This window comes from Diachasmimorpha longicaudata, chromosome 3 (assembly GCF_034640455.1).
Source record: "Diachasmimorpha longicaudata isolate KC_UGA_2023 chromosome 3, iyDiaLong2, whole genome shotgun sequence".
NCBI lineage: Eukaryota > Metazoa > Arthropoda > Insecta > Hymenoptera > Braconidae > Diachasmimorpha > Diachasmimorpha longicaudata.
In genome coordinates, this window is record NC_087227.1 from 12,029,451 (window position 1) to 12,046,198 (window position 16,748).

Below are 16,748 nucleotides of genomic sequence, written 5' to 3' on the forward strand. Positions count from 1 at the left end.
CTGGGGCATATATATCATACGTTTGTTGAATAGAGAACATTGAATATGTACTTCCTCTTTTCACCCAAATGCACTTTTTTTTTCAATTTTCATCAAGTATTAAGGGGAGTTGCAGGGTTTTTGATGATTTTTTGTTTTCACATTAGAAAAAAAATTAACTTCCATAGAAAAATATGGAAAAATGTCACAGTTCTTTATTTTCATGTAATTTTTTCAATCTTTATAAAGAATTACAAGGAACTCGGAAAAAACTAAAATAAATGATAAGCTCCATTACATCCAGTGATTGCTGGTGCTGCCAGTAAATCAGAGGAAGGTGACCTTGGTGCGTGCCTGATTGACCTGCCAGACATTGAACTCCTCATATTCCTCAATGCATTTGTCAATTTCATCAGGAGTGAAGCCCTTATTGGTGCACCTCTGGAGAACATCAGGGACTTTGATAGTTTTTAAATCGCCAGCCAATTCCCGAATTATTTGGAAAATACGATTGGTCGTGCTCTGCTCCTTGTTGCCAACCTGAATATCTGAACAATTGATCGAGTACTTGGACATCTCAACCAGGCGATTAGCCTCAGCCACATCTTCCTTTTCAACAGTCGGTGATAACCGCAAACGTGCAAGTGCTGTGGATAGGCGAATGACAGCAAGTAAATTACGCGCTGACGTAAAAGTTTTATCGTGACTGTTTCTTGATTCTCTTCGCATGTCAACGTAAGATTCGACGATGTACTCGGTGACGTCTGGACTGATGGATGGATCAATGTTCTTGCAGAGTGTAATGTACCTCCTCATGAGGTTCATATCAATAGCTGTTGTCTCTGTCGAGGGCTGAGTGCCAGTGCGGTGAACAGTGGTGATGTGCTGAGCAAGACGAAGATCGTTATCACGATCAGCTCGGTCTTGAATGAGCCAGAGGAGATCGAATCTCGAGAGCAAGGCCGCTGGCAGCTGAATATTCTGCTCAATTGTCCGTTTGGAGTTGTACTTTCCAAAGGCAGGATTGGCTGCTGCTAGTATAGAAACTCTTGCATTAAGACGTGTCATTATACCAGCTTTAGCAATAGATATCGTTTGCTGCTCCATAACCTCGTGAATAGCTGTTCTGTCGGAGTCCTGCATTTTGTCGAACTCGTCGATGCAACAGACACCCTGATCTGCTAAGACTAGGGCACCTCCCTCGAGCATCATTTGGCCCGTCAGGGGATCTTTCAGAATTGATGCTGTTAAACCTACACCCGAGGATCCCCTTCCGGTTGTATACTGCGATCGTGGAGCAAGACGAGTGATAAATCCCAGTAATTGGGATTTCGCCACACCAGGATCTCCCATCAAGCAAATATTCAAATTGCCACGAATTTTTATATCACCTTTTTTCTTATCTGTCCCACCAACTAATAGCAGTAGAAGAGCTTTTTTCACGTCCTCAAGTCCGTATATTTCAGGAGCTATTGAATTGGCTAATTTTGAGTAGAAATCATCACCTGTTAGGCCCTCGAGTTCTTCCTGAGTTAGCTGTTGGCTGGTGTCATCGACACTGATCACATTCGTCAACGGAATTAACTGATGGGCCTCGAGGAATGTCTCACTGAGAAGACCTCCACTAGCACTCGGATTAAATCCTGTTTTAGCAAGTGGAAGGAATATTCCCGTAACTACTACGTGATCACCTGGGAGACAATTTCTCGTTGTCTCCCCTCGACAGTAGACCGTCAGGGTCCTAGGAATGTGGCCGACTGGCACCTGGTCGCTGTGCTCCTGTAGTTTAAGCTCTTGGAATTTAACGAACTTGGAGCCCTTTGTCTGAATGTAGAGTCTACCCCCTGACTTGTTGACTTTGCAATCATCGCTGACACACATGTCGAGGGGTTTAAAGCTCAATGATTGAATTGGTTGGTAAGTTTCAGCTCCACATTGATCGCAAGTGTATGTGGCACATACCATCATTGGTTTTACCTCTGTACATCGTGTCACAATTCCTCGAACAGTTGTCAATTTTCCAATGTTGATGGCCTTCATTTCTCGTACGGAAACGTGTTTTGCATCGTTAAAATTTGTGAAATAGACCTCGAATCTTCGCATCAATTCTGGAGCGTATTGGTTCCGAGGGTCTCGCTGGTCACCTGGATGACGGTTCCTGGCCTCCATTAGGAGACGGTGCTCAATGTAAATATCTAGAGCATCTTTTGGAGGTACTGGGCGCTCCTTGAAATCGGGAAGGATCTCCTGAACGAGCTATCAATTCAAAAGAGAATGTTTTAACTAAATCATGGTCTGTTTATTCTAAAAGAGAAAAATAACACATTATTTTCTTACTAACCTCAGTGACTAGGTTCACATATCTCTTTGTATTGTTGACAATGGCTTCAGCCAATTCATCATCAAATTCTCGTATATCATCTAATTGTATATTCAATGCAATCTGCTCTCTGTGCGCAATATTCGTCAATTGTTCCCTGTATCGAAAACACTTGTTGCCAGTTTTGTCATCAACTGTTACGAATTCCTCAAGAAATGTCTTCAATTGATCTAAATAAAAACAGAAAAACTCGATTCATATAAACACAATTAATAACTGTGAAGTAGAATTCTCAAAATTGATAATAAATTGAAATTTATGGTTATAAAGGCTTTATTTAGATGTAATCGGTCTTAATTCGCTCACCCCTGTCTTTCCCATAATCTCGTGGTTTTCTCCCCGCCATTGTGGGCAATTTCTTAATAGAAAAGTTTTATTCTCAAGGAAGTACAATGACAGTGTATGGTAAAAATGGTTTTTATCAAAATTTTGATTGTTTGATGACGGGTTATAAGGTTAGGGAAACGCTGAAACCGGCCAAAAAGGCGGGAGAATAGTAGTTGTCACGGTCGGCCGTTACTTGTCGCCAACGATCGCAAGCGTCTCCACTCACTAATGGTATGATTTAGGGGTGGTATAGTAAGTGAGAAATAAGGGACAAGGTCTCGCAAGCGCGACGCGGGCAAGCCCGCCCGCCAGAATCAATGGTAGCGCCTCTCCCTCGACATCTGGTACTAATGCTGGCTTGTTCCTTCCTTAGTGGTCATCCCCTCTCCCTTATATTTCATAGAGTGAAGTGCATTCGAGATTTTTTTTTTATTGTTGGTAGTATTCGATTCTGCAGGTAAAGCAAAATAGATTCGTGCTGTGGTACACAACAATATAAAAAAAATATAGATACACACAATGAAAATTACGTCCTTACGCGTCACTGTGAAGTAAAGTTTATCAAGAAAATGACAAACAACAATCCAGGAGAGCAATATTGCTGGACATCAGGACAACAAAATACTGAATACTATTCTAACCCCACGATTCCCTACCCTCCACCTGATTTCTCACAACCACCGCCAAATTTCCGAGTGCCTCCTCCTAATTACCAAAATTATCAACACAATTCATACGAAAAACCACCCAGTGATATATACGGTCAACCCGCAAGTGGAAGTTCATGCCAGAATTACAACAATTACGCGTCATACACGTATCAAGGTTATGCAGAGAGTTCAACATCGCCTGGTAGCTTGTATGTACCCTCTACCAACGATGAGACACAGCAGTTTCGATGGGTCCAATGCCAGTCAAGTAATGTCAGTCACTGGAGCAGAAGTCATGGGGATTCCAATCAATCATTAAACAATGATTCACCTAAGATTGGCAGTTGGAAAGGAAGGACTGATCCTAGTGACTGGAGTTTGCAATGTGCTGGAGCAGTAAAACGTAGTGATTATTCAAAACATGGTGATAATAGCAATAGATATGATAAATCACGGAAAGACTGGCGTGGTCATGAGGGAAAATCGTACGCTAATAAGCACTGGTCCAAGGGCTCTGATCATATATCATCTGCTCATTATAAGGGATCTAACCCTCGAGGGATGCCAGTGGACAGATACAGGAAATTAGACAGGAATCATTATTACAAGAACGAGGATTACCGGAGGACTTCCTTGAGGGATCATTCAGCGTCGCGCGAAAGGACACGAAGTAGAGATAGATCGATTGTCAATGAGAGGTCTAGGAAACGATCACGATCGTTGGAGTCCGATCCTTCCAGGGGTTCAACGTCGATATCAGCTGGTTGTAGCAAAGGTGTAGCCAAACCAAAGAGGGAGCTAACTGAGCGAGAGTTATTACTGGAAAAATATAGGTAGATATTTGTTTTTTCCCATGCTGATTAATTAAACTTCCACCAGTTGCTATTATTTTATGTTAATATAATAATTATTCTATTATAGGCGAAATTACTGTGCAACAAGTCGTGATATTGAGAAAAAAATGGATGAACTGGGCCCCGACGGAATTCTAGAGTGTGAGAGAAAGGCTTGGACTCGAACAGCTCCAGCTGATCTTTATTATAACAGGGATGAGAATAATCCAAGAATAATGAAAGGGACACCTAAGCTTCAAGAATTGTGTGGCATATTTAAACGAGCCCTGTTAGACAGAGCAGCGATTACACGAGCAAGTCAGTCTCCATATGAGCCGCCAGTAAGAAAAACCAGAAGACGAGTTTGCAGGCACAAATCAGAGATATGCAGCAGTGATAGTAGTTCTTCAGACGGTGACAGTTCTATGGATGAAGTTGACAGGACTATGGAAGAGCTGATGGCCAAGAAGGAGCATCCACAAAGGTTGCACAAGGAAATGTGGTTCAATGATCCTGGTGAAATGAACGATGGTCCTTTGTGCAGGTGCAGTGCCAAATCGAGAAGATCAGGCATCAGGCATGGTATTTATGCTGGTGAAGGTATGATAAATCGTTGTGAATTGAACTCCAACAATGCCGACAAATTATTCCATTATAGAATAACAATAAGTCCTCCAACAAATTTTTTGACTAAAACGCCAACAATTATCAAACACGATGAGCACGAGTTCATATTCGAGGGTTTCTCAATGCTTTCTCATTTTCCACTTGTCAAATTGCCCACATGCAAAGTCATCAGGTTTAATATCGAATACACTATTCTCTACATTGAGGAAAAATTACCAGAGAATTTCACAGTACAGGAATTGGATTATTTCCAGAATTATCTGTTCAAGGAAATATTAGAACTGATGGACTTTGATTTGCATCCAGCGCAAGATCGAACTGGTTGTGGACAATTTCACTTTATGCCGCGATTTGTCAGAGATTTACCAGACAAGGGACAAGAAATTTTATCAATGAATGAGGTATTAAATTATTTGATAAAAAGTAGCACGAAATTAATTGAAGTCCAAGATCTTCCGAGGCTTATTGAAATGCCCCAATACAAGTGGCAAAATTTTGCTGACGAAGTCAAAGGAATGGTGGTTACGTATCCGGGAAAAAAACCATGCAGTGTTAGGGTAGATCAACTTGATCGAAATCAGGAGGATGAGCAACCCAACGATGGAACTATTTATCCAGCAATTGTTCACTTTGGAATCAGACCCCCTCAGCTTAGTTACGCTGGTAACGCTGATTACCAGAAAGCCTGGAGAGACTATGTTAAATTCCGTCATCTCTTGGCCAACATGCCGAAACCTTCCTTTGAAAGTAAGAGGAAATTAGAGGCTAAAGAGAATAAACTCCAAGAGTTGAGAACCCAAAGTAAAATGAAGAGAGATGTGACTGTCGATATGAGCTCCGAGGGTTTCTACCGAACTGGAATAATGTGTGACATTGTTCAGCACGCCATGCTAATTCCTGTACTAGTCTGCCATCTACGATTCCACAAATCATTGGACAATTTAGAATGCACACTTAAATACAAATTTAAGAATAGATATTTATTACAATTAGCGCTGACGCATCCTAGCTATCGAGAGAATTTTGGAACAAATCCAGATCATGCGAGAAATTCACTAACAAATTGTGGCATCAGTCAGCCGGAGTACGGAGACAGACGAATTCACTACATGAATACTCGGAAACGAGGGATCAATACTTTGATAAATATTATGTCAAGGTTTGGTGCAAGAAGAGAAACAGAATCGTCAATTGCTCACAATGAGAGACTGGAGTTTCTTGGAGATGCTGTCGTTGAATTTTTATCTTCAATTCACCTCTTTCACATGTTTCCAAATCTCGAAGAAGGAGGCTTAGCTACTTACAGAGCAGCCATCGTCCAAAATCAACATCTAGCGGTTCTAGCTGAGAAATTACACCTGGAACAGTATATGCTGTACGCCCATGGTAGCGATCTTTGTCACGATTTGGAGCTAAAACATGCTATGGCGAATTGTTTCGAAGCCCTTATGGGCTCATTGTTCCTAGACGGGGGTATTGAGGTGGCTGACAGAGTATTCGGTGAAACTCTGTTCCAAAATGAGTGTGATTTACTCTCAGTCTGGGTGAATTATCCAAGGCATCCCCTTCAAGAGCAAGAACCAATGGGTGATAGGCAGTGGATCTCCAGCTTTGAATTCTTGCAAAAGCTCACAAAATTTGAGGAAACTATCGGAGTTGATTTCACCCACATGAGATTACTAGCAAGAGCGTTCACAGATCGAAGCATCGGTTACACTAATCTGACACTTGGCTCCAACCAGAGATTGGAATTTCTTGGTGATACTGTTCTCCAACTTATCGTCTCCGAATACCTTTATAAATTTTTTCCTGAGCATCATGAGGGGCATTTATCGTTATTACGAAGCTCTTTGGTGAATAATAAGACACAGGCTGTCGTTTGTGACGACTTGGGGATGACGCAGTATGCACTATATGGAAATCAAAAAGCAGAGCTCAAGACTAAAGACAGGGCAGATTTACTGGAGGCTTTTCTCGGAGCACTGTATGTAGACAAGGGCTTGGATGCCTGTAAAGTTGTCTGCAATGTGTGCTTCTTTCCTCGTCTTCAGGACTTTATCATGAATCAAGACTGGAACGATCCCAAAAGTAAACTTCAGCAGTGTTGTCTGACATTGAGAACGATGGATGGTGGGGAACCTGATATTCCTGTATATAAAGTCATCGAGTGCAAAGGCCCCACCAACACAAGAGTCTACACAGTGGCTGTATATTTTCGGGGAAAAAGACTGGCGAAAGCTTCTGGGCACAGCATCCAGGAAGCTGAGATGAATTCAGCTAAAGAAGCTCTGGAAAAGTCTCAGGACCTTTTCCCTCAACTCGATCATCAGAAGAGGGTCATCGCGAAGAGTGTCAAGATGCAACAGTGGCCAAGAAGGGTGCGGACGAGGTCGAGGCATTCCGACAAATCTGATGATTCCGATTCAGTCGTTCCAAGCAGAAAGCGGAGGAGCAGAAGTAAGGATAGAGCGGTGGACAGGATTGAAAGGAGCGACAGAGATGATCATCGGAAGTCTCGCTGCACTTATGATTAGGGACACCGGAATATAATTTCTTTGAAATTATAAGATAATTTCCAATTTACAAATGTATTATTATTTTTTTGTCTATTCCATATAAGATAGGTATTAAGTAGTGTCATTGGTGATTGATATGCTGCAATGAGGCAAGTTCGATTCACTTAAATATTCCTTCAGTATTGGGTCTTCTTGTTTGAAGAGGTATTTATGGTTCCGTAAAATCTTTCGGCAGGTGCTCATATTCTTGGTAATGTTCTCCAAGTCCCAGTCTTTTTTCAACAGACCATTCTCGATCCCAAAGACTCCATATTGAAAACACTGAATTTGGGTACAGGTCGCTGTCGATCGTAGGTACATACCCAGTTTGTGGATGAGATTTTTCAGGAATATAGGGTCTTCGTTTATGCAGACTATTTCTAAAAATATAATTTCGAATTTGATTTTTTATCAACTTATTACTAATCATGGCTTGCGTTATCAATAGTGTTTACCTAGAGTAAATTCGGGTGGATTGAAGTCAACGCATTTCATAGCGTATAGTGTGGGGAGTCGATTTTCAGTGGGTCTGATTGGTCCTTGCACTGCAAGTTCGTATGCAGCCTGGGATTGCATATGGACTCCACATACTCTGTGATAAGTGAAAGATAAATATAAACTGAGTGGATAATTGTATTTTTGGTACGTGAGTTTAGTTGATCTTGCTAAGAAATGAGGAATATATTTCTGACTGGTTTTTGAATAATTAGACAGCTTGCATTCAGCACCTCAAATCTTTCCTTTATTTTATGTTACTCACTCGAACATTGTCCTTTGATGAGAAGACTGCATTGATGCACATATCCTGTCAATGTGTACCCTCTTTATATGCCTCCATGTACTTCTTTCGCATATTTTACCAGTTATGAAATAAGTATCTGTAGCTTGTCCCAGTATTCCCTTCACTTTGAAGAATCTCATCGGGTTGGATTCCTTAATTTTATGGATCATTCGCGTACCTCCGTTCACCCCCATCAATAATATTCCTGACACTTCATATGGTATGTTATGGGCCGATGACATCTTGAAGTCGTTGGGTTGATAGCGTGGTCCAACTATCAGAGGATGATCTGCATAGCTAGGCTCCACTCGTACCGTCATTTCTTTAGTTGTATCACCTTCTATGTTGACGTAGTTCTCGGGGGGTCGCACATCGAGACCGTTCAAGTCTAATATTGATATATATATATATATATATATAAACATATGTATATCATATTTAATCTCATTATTTTCATGTAATTTTTAATTGAAAATATGCAAACCTCTGCAAATGTGGTTCAATAGTCTTAATCTGATCTGAGCGAGAGTTTTTTCCGCTGGTTTATAAATGGCGAACACTCCATTCAACGAACGATAAATTTCTTCAGAATTTCTCGTGTATTTTGTTAATGATTTTGATATTTTCTGAAGTGTTGACATGCTTGATAAACGTGTGTTATTCTAACCTCAATGTGAACCAGCCGTCAGCATAGATGGCAGGTTGGTTCTCAATTTTTTTACACCCACTAAGAAGAATCAAGTGCTCTTAACAATTTGTTGTAGGGATTAATACTACCAATGATCCGATCATTATCACTGCCATTTGTCCTCAATGCACTTTATGCCTGACAAGCATTGTTTTAGAATAACCAAACTAAATTTCAATTTTTTCCACTAATTTTTACCTTCATAATATAATTGATGAATAAAGACATCATAATTTCCTACATTTTGCATTGTCAAGATAATGAATTGATATTTTTCTCATTATTATTCTTTGTTAGTAGTACTTGGTTTGGGGGGTGGCAATGACTGGCATCGACATCCGAAGAAATCGTTTAAATAGTTAAAGAACTGAGAGAACAATTAGAATATGCAAATGTAATTTATTTATAGACAGTAAAGCGAATTCATTTGAGCATTAAGCTATGTGAAATAGCAGCCTTCTCATTAATTATGAATCTTTTAATTAATTCATTTATAGGATCAACATCTTGTCGAGCGGCCTGTCGTCTCATGGCTTGTCTGACTTCCTCCCGAACTCCCTTATCAGCACCCCGAGTTGTTATCCTCCTACCCTGCAGCACCTCGGATCCGATAGCAATGTCCAGTGAAACTCCTCCACCACTCTCAGTCCACAGGTAAGTGAGCTCCTCAAGAATATCAATGCAAATAATGTACGAGGTGAACAGTGGATATCGGAATGCCTCGTGCATACGAATACGCTCAGATATGATGGGCAAGATATTGGCCTCTTGTGGCCAATCCAATTGCATTAGTACAAGGCAATTACCCGTTACCCAATCGCCAGTGTCGTTGGAAATAGTCAATTTGCTTTTCAGTCCATTCAATAGTAATCTACAGCAGTATTGCAATATTGGTAGTTCTGCAAGAGCTAAATAATGCAAATGACGAGTAGCAGGTGCGTTAAGATTATTTGATAATTTTCCGCGTACTTGAGGTAAAGCACTCACTATCATTACTATGTAATCCAACATTCCTCCATAATCTTTGAGACAGAAGCAAGTGCTGGCTAGTCTCAAGTGAGTAGCTAAGCTACCTCCGGCCTGGGGGAACCTTGCAAGCGCATCTTGGTGTAATCCTTTATATACAGCTAGGTCAATAAGGAAAGGATTCAACCAAGCATCCAGTCTCAGGGTTTGTTGGCTGAGTTTGGTTACCTCCCTCTTCATGTACTCACTACTGTGTAATATGTCCCAAAGACCAACTGCCGAGGTCAGTCCATAGCCACTATACTCACTGTCACTGGTTAAAATGATTTCTTCTCTTTTGCGTTTCTTCGGTTTTGATTCTGTTGTAGATAATATTGGCTCTGTGAATGCCTCAACCAGGCAGTAAGGCACATCATAACTATTCATTTGAGGAGCATGCTCATTTAATATTCTAATTAACACTGCAATTGCACACAGTAGTAACTGTCTTACAGTAGCTTCATCACTGAGTCCATTGGCATGAGTGACCGCGTACTGTTGGATTCTCTCGCAGTAAGTCTCTTCGTTCCACGGAGTAGAGAATAAACTGCTCAATTCCCAGCCAAGTTTTTTACCAATAATGTCGATAACTTGGAATAAACGATCCCAGGGATTGGTTATCTGACAGTCTGGTGGTTGTTGGACGTATGTTAGAAAGAATTCCACAGCTTTGCAAAGGAGTCGTAGACATAATCGAGGGTTTAAATCTACAGGGGCTCCTCCCAAAAGTGGTAGGGCTTCGCAAGCTAAGAGTCTGCGAAAATCATTCACAGCTTCACCGGGATGACTGTGTTTCTCAGCTGTCAGTAGAGTTTCAACGAGACGTGGCTGTAAATTATAATTGATGAATAATAGTCAGTAATTTGTCAGTTTAATCATTTAAAATTATAATTAATGAAGCGTGTCTTTACACCATGAGTTGAAATAGTTTGAGGAAATTTTTTCAACAGCAAGAGCAATAGTTTGCAGTGCTCCATTGTGTCTTCACTGTGATCGGCTGTCATAACGAGCAATCGGTGTTGAAGCTCTTGAGGAATGTGTTGAAACATCTTACAAAGCAACTCGGACTCTGGATCATTTTTCTCTGAACGAAGACAGGCTGTCACTGTCTCTATTTCCGCCCAAATTTCACGATCCTCAGGAAAATTTTGAAAACTATGATAAATAGAAATTTTAGTTAACTTCATTTTTCACAGTATTATTGTAAAGGACAAGTTGATTTTCCACTCACATTTCACTAAAACATTTCGCAGCCTCCTTTACATTTTTTGAGAGTTTTTCTATTCGATAGGCTTCAAACTGCAATCAACATAATAAAATTTAATCAATTATTATTATTCGAATCATCGCTTGGTGGATATGAATTAAAAACTAACCTGTACTTTAGAACTGTGAGGGAATAATGATTTCGCTGTGATTAGCCAGGATTTTGCTGCGTAAATGTCAGTGTGTAAAGCCTCCTTTGCTCTTGACAATAAATAATCCTCTTTTGAGGCTTTCGTCTCGGGTGAAAGAGAATTGTCAAACATTGTTTCACGTCAAGCTTAATTTTGTATATATTTTTATTGCAAAGTTATTCTCAATCGATAAAAATACGACACATGAAAAGGGCCGCGAGTGAAGTTATACTGGAAGTTGTGAGATGGCGCCGGATTCTCCATTTAGTCTTCCTCTTATCGCGCTTCACAAAAGCTCTGTATACGAGCTGATTGTTCAAGAATAAATTCAATTAACAGTTTTGCGTCCAGAGAAGTAGTGGGACATTGAAATTCCGAGAGAATAACGAGAGGACATTTGAAAATAATGACTCATTCGTACTCAATGATTACGTAACAAATACGTAACGATACTGATTTGTTCGTTGTGTTGCCGGTGAATATGAAGATGAAGCGAATTGTTAGAATCAACAGTAGGATATTTTGAAAAATCCTCTGAGCTATATGGGTGAGCTTCTAGTGGAGAGGTTACATTTATAAAGATATAACTGTGAGCACTCAACGACCAAAATCCGCTTAGTTTTTATAAGCCAGTCAGCCAGTCACCCACAATGCGAAAACCTCCCTAAGTGGTTATGGCCCTATGGCTTTTGTATTCAGCAGATTTTCACTTCCATCAGAGTCGTAAGATCGTGATCGTGATTCATGGATCAAGGTCAATCTTTCAATTCGGTAAGGATTATTTAAAAAAAAAATTATTTCATTATTTTATTTTTTTGCGTCAGGATATATGTTAACTCAGTATGATGCAACAAAAAAATGGAAAAATGCAATTTAATGAAGCGTGGTCATGCGTAATATGCGTAAGTTTTTTTCCAGTTGTTTTTGCGATTGATAATATTTAGATGTCAATGTCAAATTACAATTTAGCTCAAAGTCAATTCAGGAGACAAAAGCGGAAGAGACTGAGCCGGTATTATTTGACAAACGTTGTCTATAGACAGGTATACTCTCTGACTGCACGTACTTTGGGATAGCTTAGGTTGGTTAGTTAGCGTGCAAGTACACGTATCAAAGGCACTCTGAATTCGAGCTTAACAAAGCCACCATCGGGGATTTTACCAAGCGTATCACGTACTGAAGCTGTCTATATGCCATCCTCAGATTATACCATAGATCCACACATACTAAAGTTTATCCTTAATATTCACCCCTGGTGAGTTGTATAATAGCGCTTATAGACGATCCTTTATTATCATTTCTCTACTTTTAATTACATATTAATGTTTAAAAAATGAATAATTGCATTCTCTGTACCCGGGTATAAACGATGTTATTAATAAATCAACAATAGGCTTTCAATAGATTTTACATTTTTGAAATTTTTCTCACTTAATTTGGAAGGATTAGAAGTCTTTCATTTAGAAGCAAACTGTATCGTTATATATGTGATTATGGATTCTTTTGAGCGCAAAATTGACCAGGAGAGTGAGGTCCCTGAATGGGCCAGGCTACTTTTGAAATTGCTGCTTCAATGTCCCTTTCCCCTCGGAAGATTGTCGGCAACTGATAGTGAAACTTTGACACGCGTGTAGAAAAGTGGGGTGGGATGATGGTATAAAATTTAAGCCAAATGTGCAACTAAGTACCTACTTAGGTCCATTTGACGCTGGGGGATTAAGATCGAATTTGAATGGGAGATTTTAACAGTGGGATTTTCGCCAAATGAATTGAGCTATTGTCGGATGAAGGACTGGGCCACCTGACGCTTCTTGACAGTTGCATGTATGTGCCATTTCCTTATTTTTTTTTCTTCGCTTTTTATGCGCACAGCGTTCGATTTTGTAAATATTCTTCTGTAAATTAGCGGACGTGTGCAACATCTGGGTCGGACTTTGATTCGGGCGTGAGAAATCATTTCCAAATCATGGAGTTTGTTTTGCCAGAGGCTGGAAAGATTCACTGTCCTATGCAATGGTAATTTCATCAATGAATGTCCGTTAATTTATTGAAATTATTCAGCAGGCTAGACCGAGAAATTTTCGTTCTGAATGTCAATCTTTATGATTGTTTGAATTTATATTTCAGTCCATTTATGTTATATAAGTACATTTCTTATCCCATTGAAGGAAGAAATATTCATTTGAATCTGCACACTAGATGCAATACGATAGTAATTGCTCCGGGGTTTCAATGAATAAACTATTAAATGAGTATTGTGAGTAAAAAATAAAAAAATATGGGAAATACGCGGACTCTCTGGTTACGGATTGTCGTACAAGTTAACGGGTTTCTAGCTGGGAAATAATGACCCTACTCTCGTACATTCATACAGTATTATCGAATAAAAGGGGGAGACAGAGGGAGGAACACCCCGATGGAATACGATGATTCTCTCCGCCCCTCTTATAATGCCTGTTTTCCCCTACCTCTCATCATTGAATTATTTTGATTCTGTGATAATTCACCCTTAATATGTTCTTTTCTCCTTCTCGCGGGAGCCTCTGATGCAGCAAAAAATCATCCACACTACCCTTCACAAATACAACGTCAGTCTGGGTCGACACTTTTTATATTTCCAACAAACCTACTGATGTTTCACGTATTCTCATATTTTCTATAGAAATTTTAGTTCCATCTACTCATTGTCACATCCTCGTAGTCATATGCTCACTACCCCTTCCTTATTTTTCACATTAAATTTATTATATTTGATTTAAAGACAGTTTGTGGGTGTAGGCTGCAAGATCAGATTTTCCGAGACGAATTAGAGAGCCTCTGGCATACGCTGGAGGACATGTACCCCAGTGTAAAGCCCAATTCATGTATCCAATGTATCCATTGTCAGATATAAAATCGAATTTGTCAATTAGACTTTCAGGAATTCATGGTTGGTTTGGTTGTGAATTGGGGACAATGGTGGCAGGGGGTTGACAGCTGTATTCCAGAAGGTATAGCTTTATGGATGTACTAATGCTTCAAGGCATTTGATTTTGCATTGTAATACAGGAGGCCAGTAATTTCAATTGATCCAATTTAACTGAGTCATGAGATGGAGCAATGTGCTGATTTTATTTCTCCCCGATAATTTACCAAGACGTTCCAGACTAATCAGACGAAAGAATATACTTTTCATAGAATCGGAATCAGCTGGCTAGTGGGGGGAGTGAATTTCGATGGACTCCGATAATTTGATTGAGACAAAAAAAAGATTATTGACAGTCCACCAACTAATGCTGTTTCAGGAGTTTGTGTTCGTGGACGTTTGAATATCCTCCGCTATCATTGGACTCAATCCGTAAAGTTTGCCAGGTCGTCTCGGTTAATCACTATAATTGATATTCCGCTGATATCACTCAGCGAATAGTAATGAAGTAACCCCACGATAACGAGGTAACAGTAACCCTCCGCTTTCATATTGAAGTTGGAATACCTTATTGGCCGCGTTTCACTAGCTCGTTTGTTTTCTTCAATCAAATTATATTATTATCTCGCTGGGGACCTTCCGGCAAAGACGCCGATATTCGTCTCCGCTTGTTTTCATTGTAAGGGTTCTTCAATAAAAAATTTCAGTGGAAACCCATTTATTTGCCGTTAAAAAAAATTTCTAGCTTTCCGTGAAACTTGGCGATCCGACGACTACATATATCATTGATTCATTGCTCAGTCAATGTATCCGGATATATAGAAGAAATATTTATCGTGCAATTGTTTATTGGCCTTTTAATTATAATTTTTATTTTTCAAAAGCCACTTTAACCATCACAATTCACTGTACCTGAGGAGAGACTGTTTGTCCCTTATCGTTTCGTAGTGTCTCGTTTTCACGAGAGCGCATGTACTCATGGTCACAGGAAACAGCGCATCATGGTAATAACTGTCATCAAATAACGACCACTTAGACGCATGCCGTCGCTATCTATAGGTTGACCAATCCACGTAAAATAGGTGAAATCATTTCTGTCCCTGATCTGTTTTGCCAAATTATAACATGCTTGTTATATTACATTTTTCATCTCAGCCCATACGAAAATGTAACTTTTTAAACATAGTCTGCGGTAAAAGGACTTTTTCCCATTAGCGACACAACTTTTTTTTTTTACACTCGTTGCAAAATATTTTTTTCTGCTGCAAGAGTATTTGCTATTGTAATGGGTCGAGTGAAAAGATAAATAATACCGATTATCAGGAGCATGGTTGTAGAAATAGACAAGTGGGGATATTACTGTTGAAAAAAAAAATTTAAAAAAAGAAGAAAAACCGTATAGGTACAGCACTGCAAACAGTTGTACCTATATACATATTTTTTTTGTTCACTTTGTTCGAGGTATTCGTGCGGATTCTCTGTGCGGTGATTCCATTAAATTAAAGTATCGTCTGTTAACGAGCACGCATGACAGTAGCCACGACATTAAACTGTCCGCAATATCCGCCATTTCGAAAGAGTACAGAGGGGAAATAGAGGTAACAACAGAGACAATATTACCGGAGAGTATAAAGATACAGAGACAAGTGGATGAAAAGGTTGGAACGAAAAAATAAAAATAAATAAAACTCCAAGCCACATGGAGGATTCAGGAAACGGTGTGGAATATTCTATTGTACTTGTGTAATAGTTAAACTGCCAGGGTATTTTTTTCTGCTTATTCACGAGAATGATCTCCACTCTCCAATGATGCTCATGTTTAAAATTATTCAGGCGTTTTTATACTCAATTATTCTAGCTACTCGTTGGTAGTACTTATGTTGTGTTGCCAGCCAATGGAGTAAGTGGCACAGAGACAGTTGCTACTATTAAATAATAATTGACTGGAGTGAATGGTTGGCTAGCGTTGAACGGCAGAGAGGGAACGGTGAACCACGCCCAGCGCCATTCAATGATATCCACGGGGGGTAAATAAATTAAAAAAAGGCAGTTTTAAGGTTACGGAAAAATTATAAATTCAATATTGAATAGTAAAGCACTCGTTACTTTTATTATAACGACTCCAAATAAGTGTATTCGAATGAAAAAATTAAAATATAGGGCTCTTTTATTTGATTGGAAAGATGGAAGAAATATGGATTAGTCGGCCGTTGAAAATATCAATTTTCGTGGAAGAAAATCAAAGATGGTTAAATCAGGCAGATCGATTAATTATACCGAGTTGTCGAACTTGATGTGCGTTTGTCTATGGCAAGTGCTAATTCTCTTATTTTTCTTCAAGTTGTCCCAATACATCGATGAATGCTTCTTGAATTTTTTTTTCTCCCACTTGGGCTCCGGGGTTTACGTTGCCTAGAGTCTGAATCGTGCGAGGGTAAGAGAATGTCTAATAAGAAAAAACATTGAGTGGTGGGGAATGCACCTATCTTAAAGTAGCAACGGTCTGAATCTTCCAATGAAATCCCTAGTTACGCGCAGTCGCTGAGGCCATATACATCACTGATGGAGATAAAGTGAGAAAGAGAGTACATTCACCCCTCCAGTGGCCTCCAGCAGCCCTC

General features: G+C 39.6%; 4 protein-coding genes across 4 annotated transcripts; 1 reads left to right on the forward strand and 3 right to left on the reverse strand.

Moving 5' to 3' along the window:
* Positions 1–172: 172 nt before the first annotated feature.
* LOC135160193 (DNA replication licensing factor Mcm7) lies at positions 173–3,009 on the reverse strand. The gene is made up of 3 exons (XM_064116485.1): positions 2,666–3,009; positions 2,321–2,529; positions 173–2,235 (listed from the first exon to the last, which is right to left on the reverse strand). Exons 1-3 carry the CDS (start codon positions 2,703–2,705, stop codon positions 307–309), a joined length of 2,178 nt encoding a protein of 725 aa, XP_063972555.1. The 5' UTR covers positions 2,706–3,009; the 3' UTR covers positions 173–306.
* A 129-nt stretch (positions 3,010–3,138) lies between these two features.
* On the forward strand, positions 3,139–7,383 carry LOC135160183 (ribonuclease 3). Its single transcript, XM_064116453.1, has 2 exons — positions 3,139–4,169; positions 4,258–7,383. The coding sequence occupies exons 1-2, from the start codon at positions 3,256–3,258 to the stop codon at positions 7,328–7,330; spliced, it is 3,987 nt and encodes a 1,328-aa protein (XP_063972523.1). The 5' UTR covers positions 3,139–3,255; the 3' UTR covers positions 7,331–7,383.
* Positions 7,366–9,119, reverse strand: LOC135160216 (pseudouridylate synthase TRUB2, mitochondrial). Its single transcript, XM_064116540.1, has 4 exons — positions 8,617–9,119; positions 8,112–8,520; positions 7,807–7,943; positions 7,366–7,731 (listed from the first exon to the last, which is right to left on the reverse strand). Exons 1-4 carry the CDS (start codon positions 8,771–8,773, stop codon positions 7,424–7,426), a joined length of 1,011 nt encoding a protein of 336 aa, XP_063972610.1. The 5' UTR covers positions 8,774–9,119; the 3' UTR covers positions 7,366–7,423.
* Positions 9,120–9,199: 80 nt separating this feature from the next.
* LOC135160198 (integrator complex subunit 10) lies at positions 9,200–11,557 on the reverse strand. The gene is made up of 4 exons (XM_064116493.1): positions 11,202–11,557; positions 11,057–11,124; positions 10,737–10,980; positions 9,200–10,653 (listed from the first exon to the last, which is right to left on the reverse strand). The coding sequence occupies exons 1-4, from the start codon at positions 11,352–11,354 to the stop codon at positions 9,244–9,246; spliced, it is 1,875 nt and encodes a 624-aa protein (XP_063972563.1). The 5' UTR covers positions 11,355–11,557; the 3' UTR covers positions 9,200–9,243.
* Positions 11,558–16,748: the final 5,191 nt, after the last annotated feature.

What these genes read in the sequence shown, in the direction of transcription:
- LOC135160193 (XM_064116485.1), bottom strand. Translation starts at nt 2,705, where the DNA reads ATGGCGGGGAGAAAACCACGAGATTATGGGAAAGACAGGG. An exon ending in AGATTATGGGAAAGACAGGG is followed by an intron (nt 2,530 to 2,665) that starts GTGAGCGAATTA and finishes GTTTTTATTTAG; the next exon opens with ATCAATTGAAGACATTTCTT. An exon ending in ATGTGAACCTAGTCACTGAG is followed by an intron (nt 2,236 to 2,320) that starts GTTAGTAAGAAA and finishes TTGAATTGATAG; the next exon opens with CTCGTTCAGGAGATCCTTCC.
- LOC135160198 (XM_064116493.1), bottom strand. Translation starts at nt 11,354, where the DNA reads ATGTTTGACAATTCTCTTTCACCCGAGACGAAAGCCTCAAAAGAGGAT. An exon ending in CTCACAGTTCTAAAGTACAG is followed by an intron (nt 11,125 to 11,201) that starts GTTAGTTTTTAA and finishes TGTTGATTGCAG; the next exon opens with TTTGAAGCCTATCGAATAGA. An exon ending in GCGAAATGTTTTAGTGAAAT is followed by an intron (nt 10,981 to 11,056) that starts GTGAGTGGAAAA and finishes TATTTATCATAG; the next exon opens with TTTTCAAAATTTTCCTGAGG.
- LOC135160216 (XM_064116540.1), bottom strand. Translation starts at nt 8,773, where the DNA reads ATGTCAACACTTCAGAAAATATCAAAATCATTAACAAAATACACGAGA. An exon ending in ATTGAACCACATTTGCAGAG is followed by an intron (nt 8,521 to 8,616) that starts GTTTGCATATTT and finishes TATCAATATTAG; the next exon opens with ACTTGAACGGTCTCGATGTG. An exon ending in CATCAAAGGACAATGTTCGA is followed by an intron (nt 7,944 to 8,111) that starts GTGAGTAACATA and finishes CACTTATCACAG; the next exon opens with AGTATGTGGAGTCCATATGC.
- LOC135160183 (XM_064116453.1), top strand. Translation starts at nt 3,256, where the DNA reads ATGACAAACAACAATCCAGGAGAGCAATATTGCTGGACATCAGGACAA. An exon ending in TTATTACTGGAAAAATATAG is followed by an intron (nt 4,170 to 4,257) that starts GTAGATATTTGT and finishes ATTCTATTATAG; the next exon opens with GCGAAATTACTGTGCAACAA.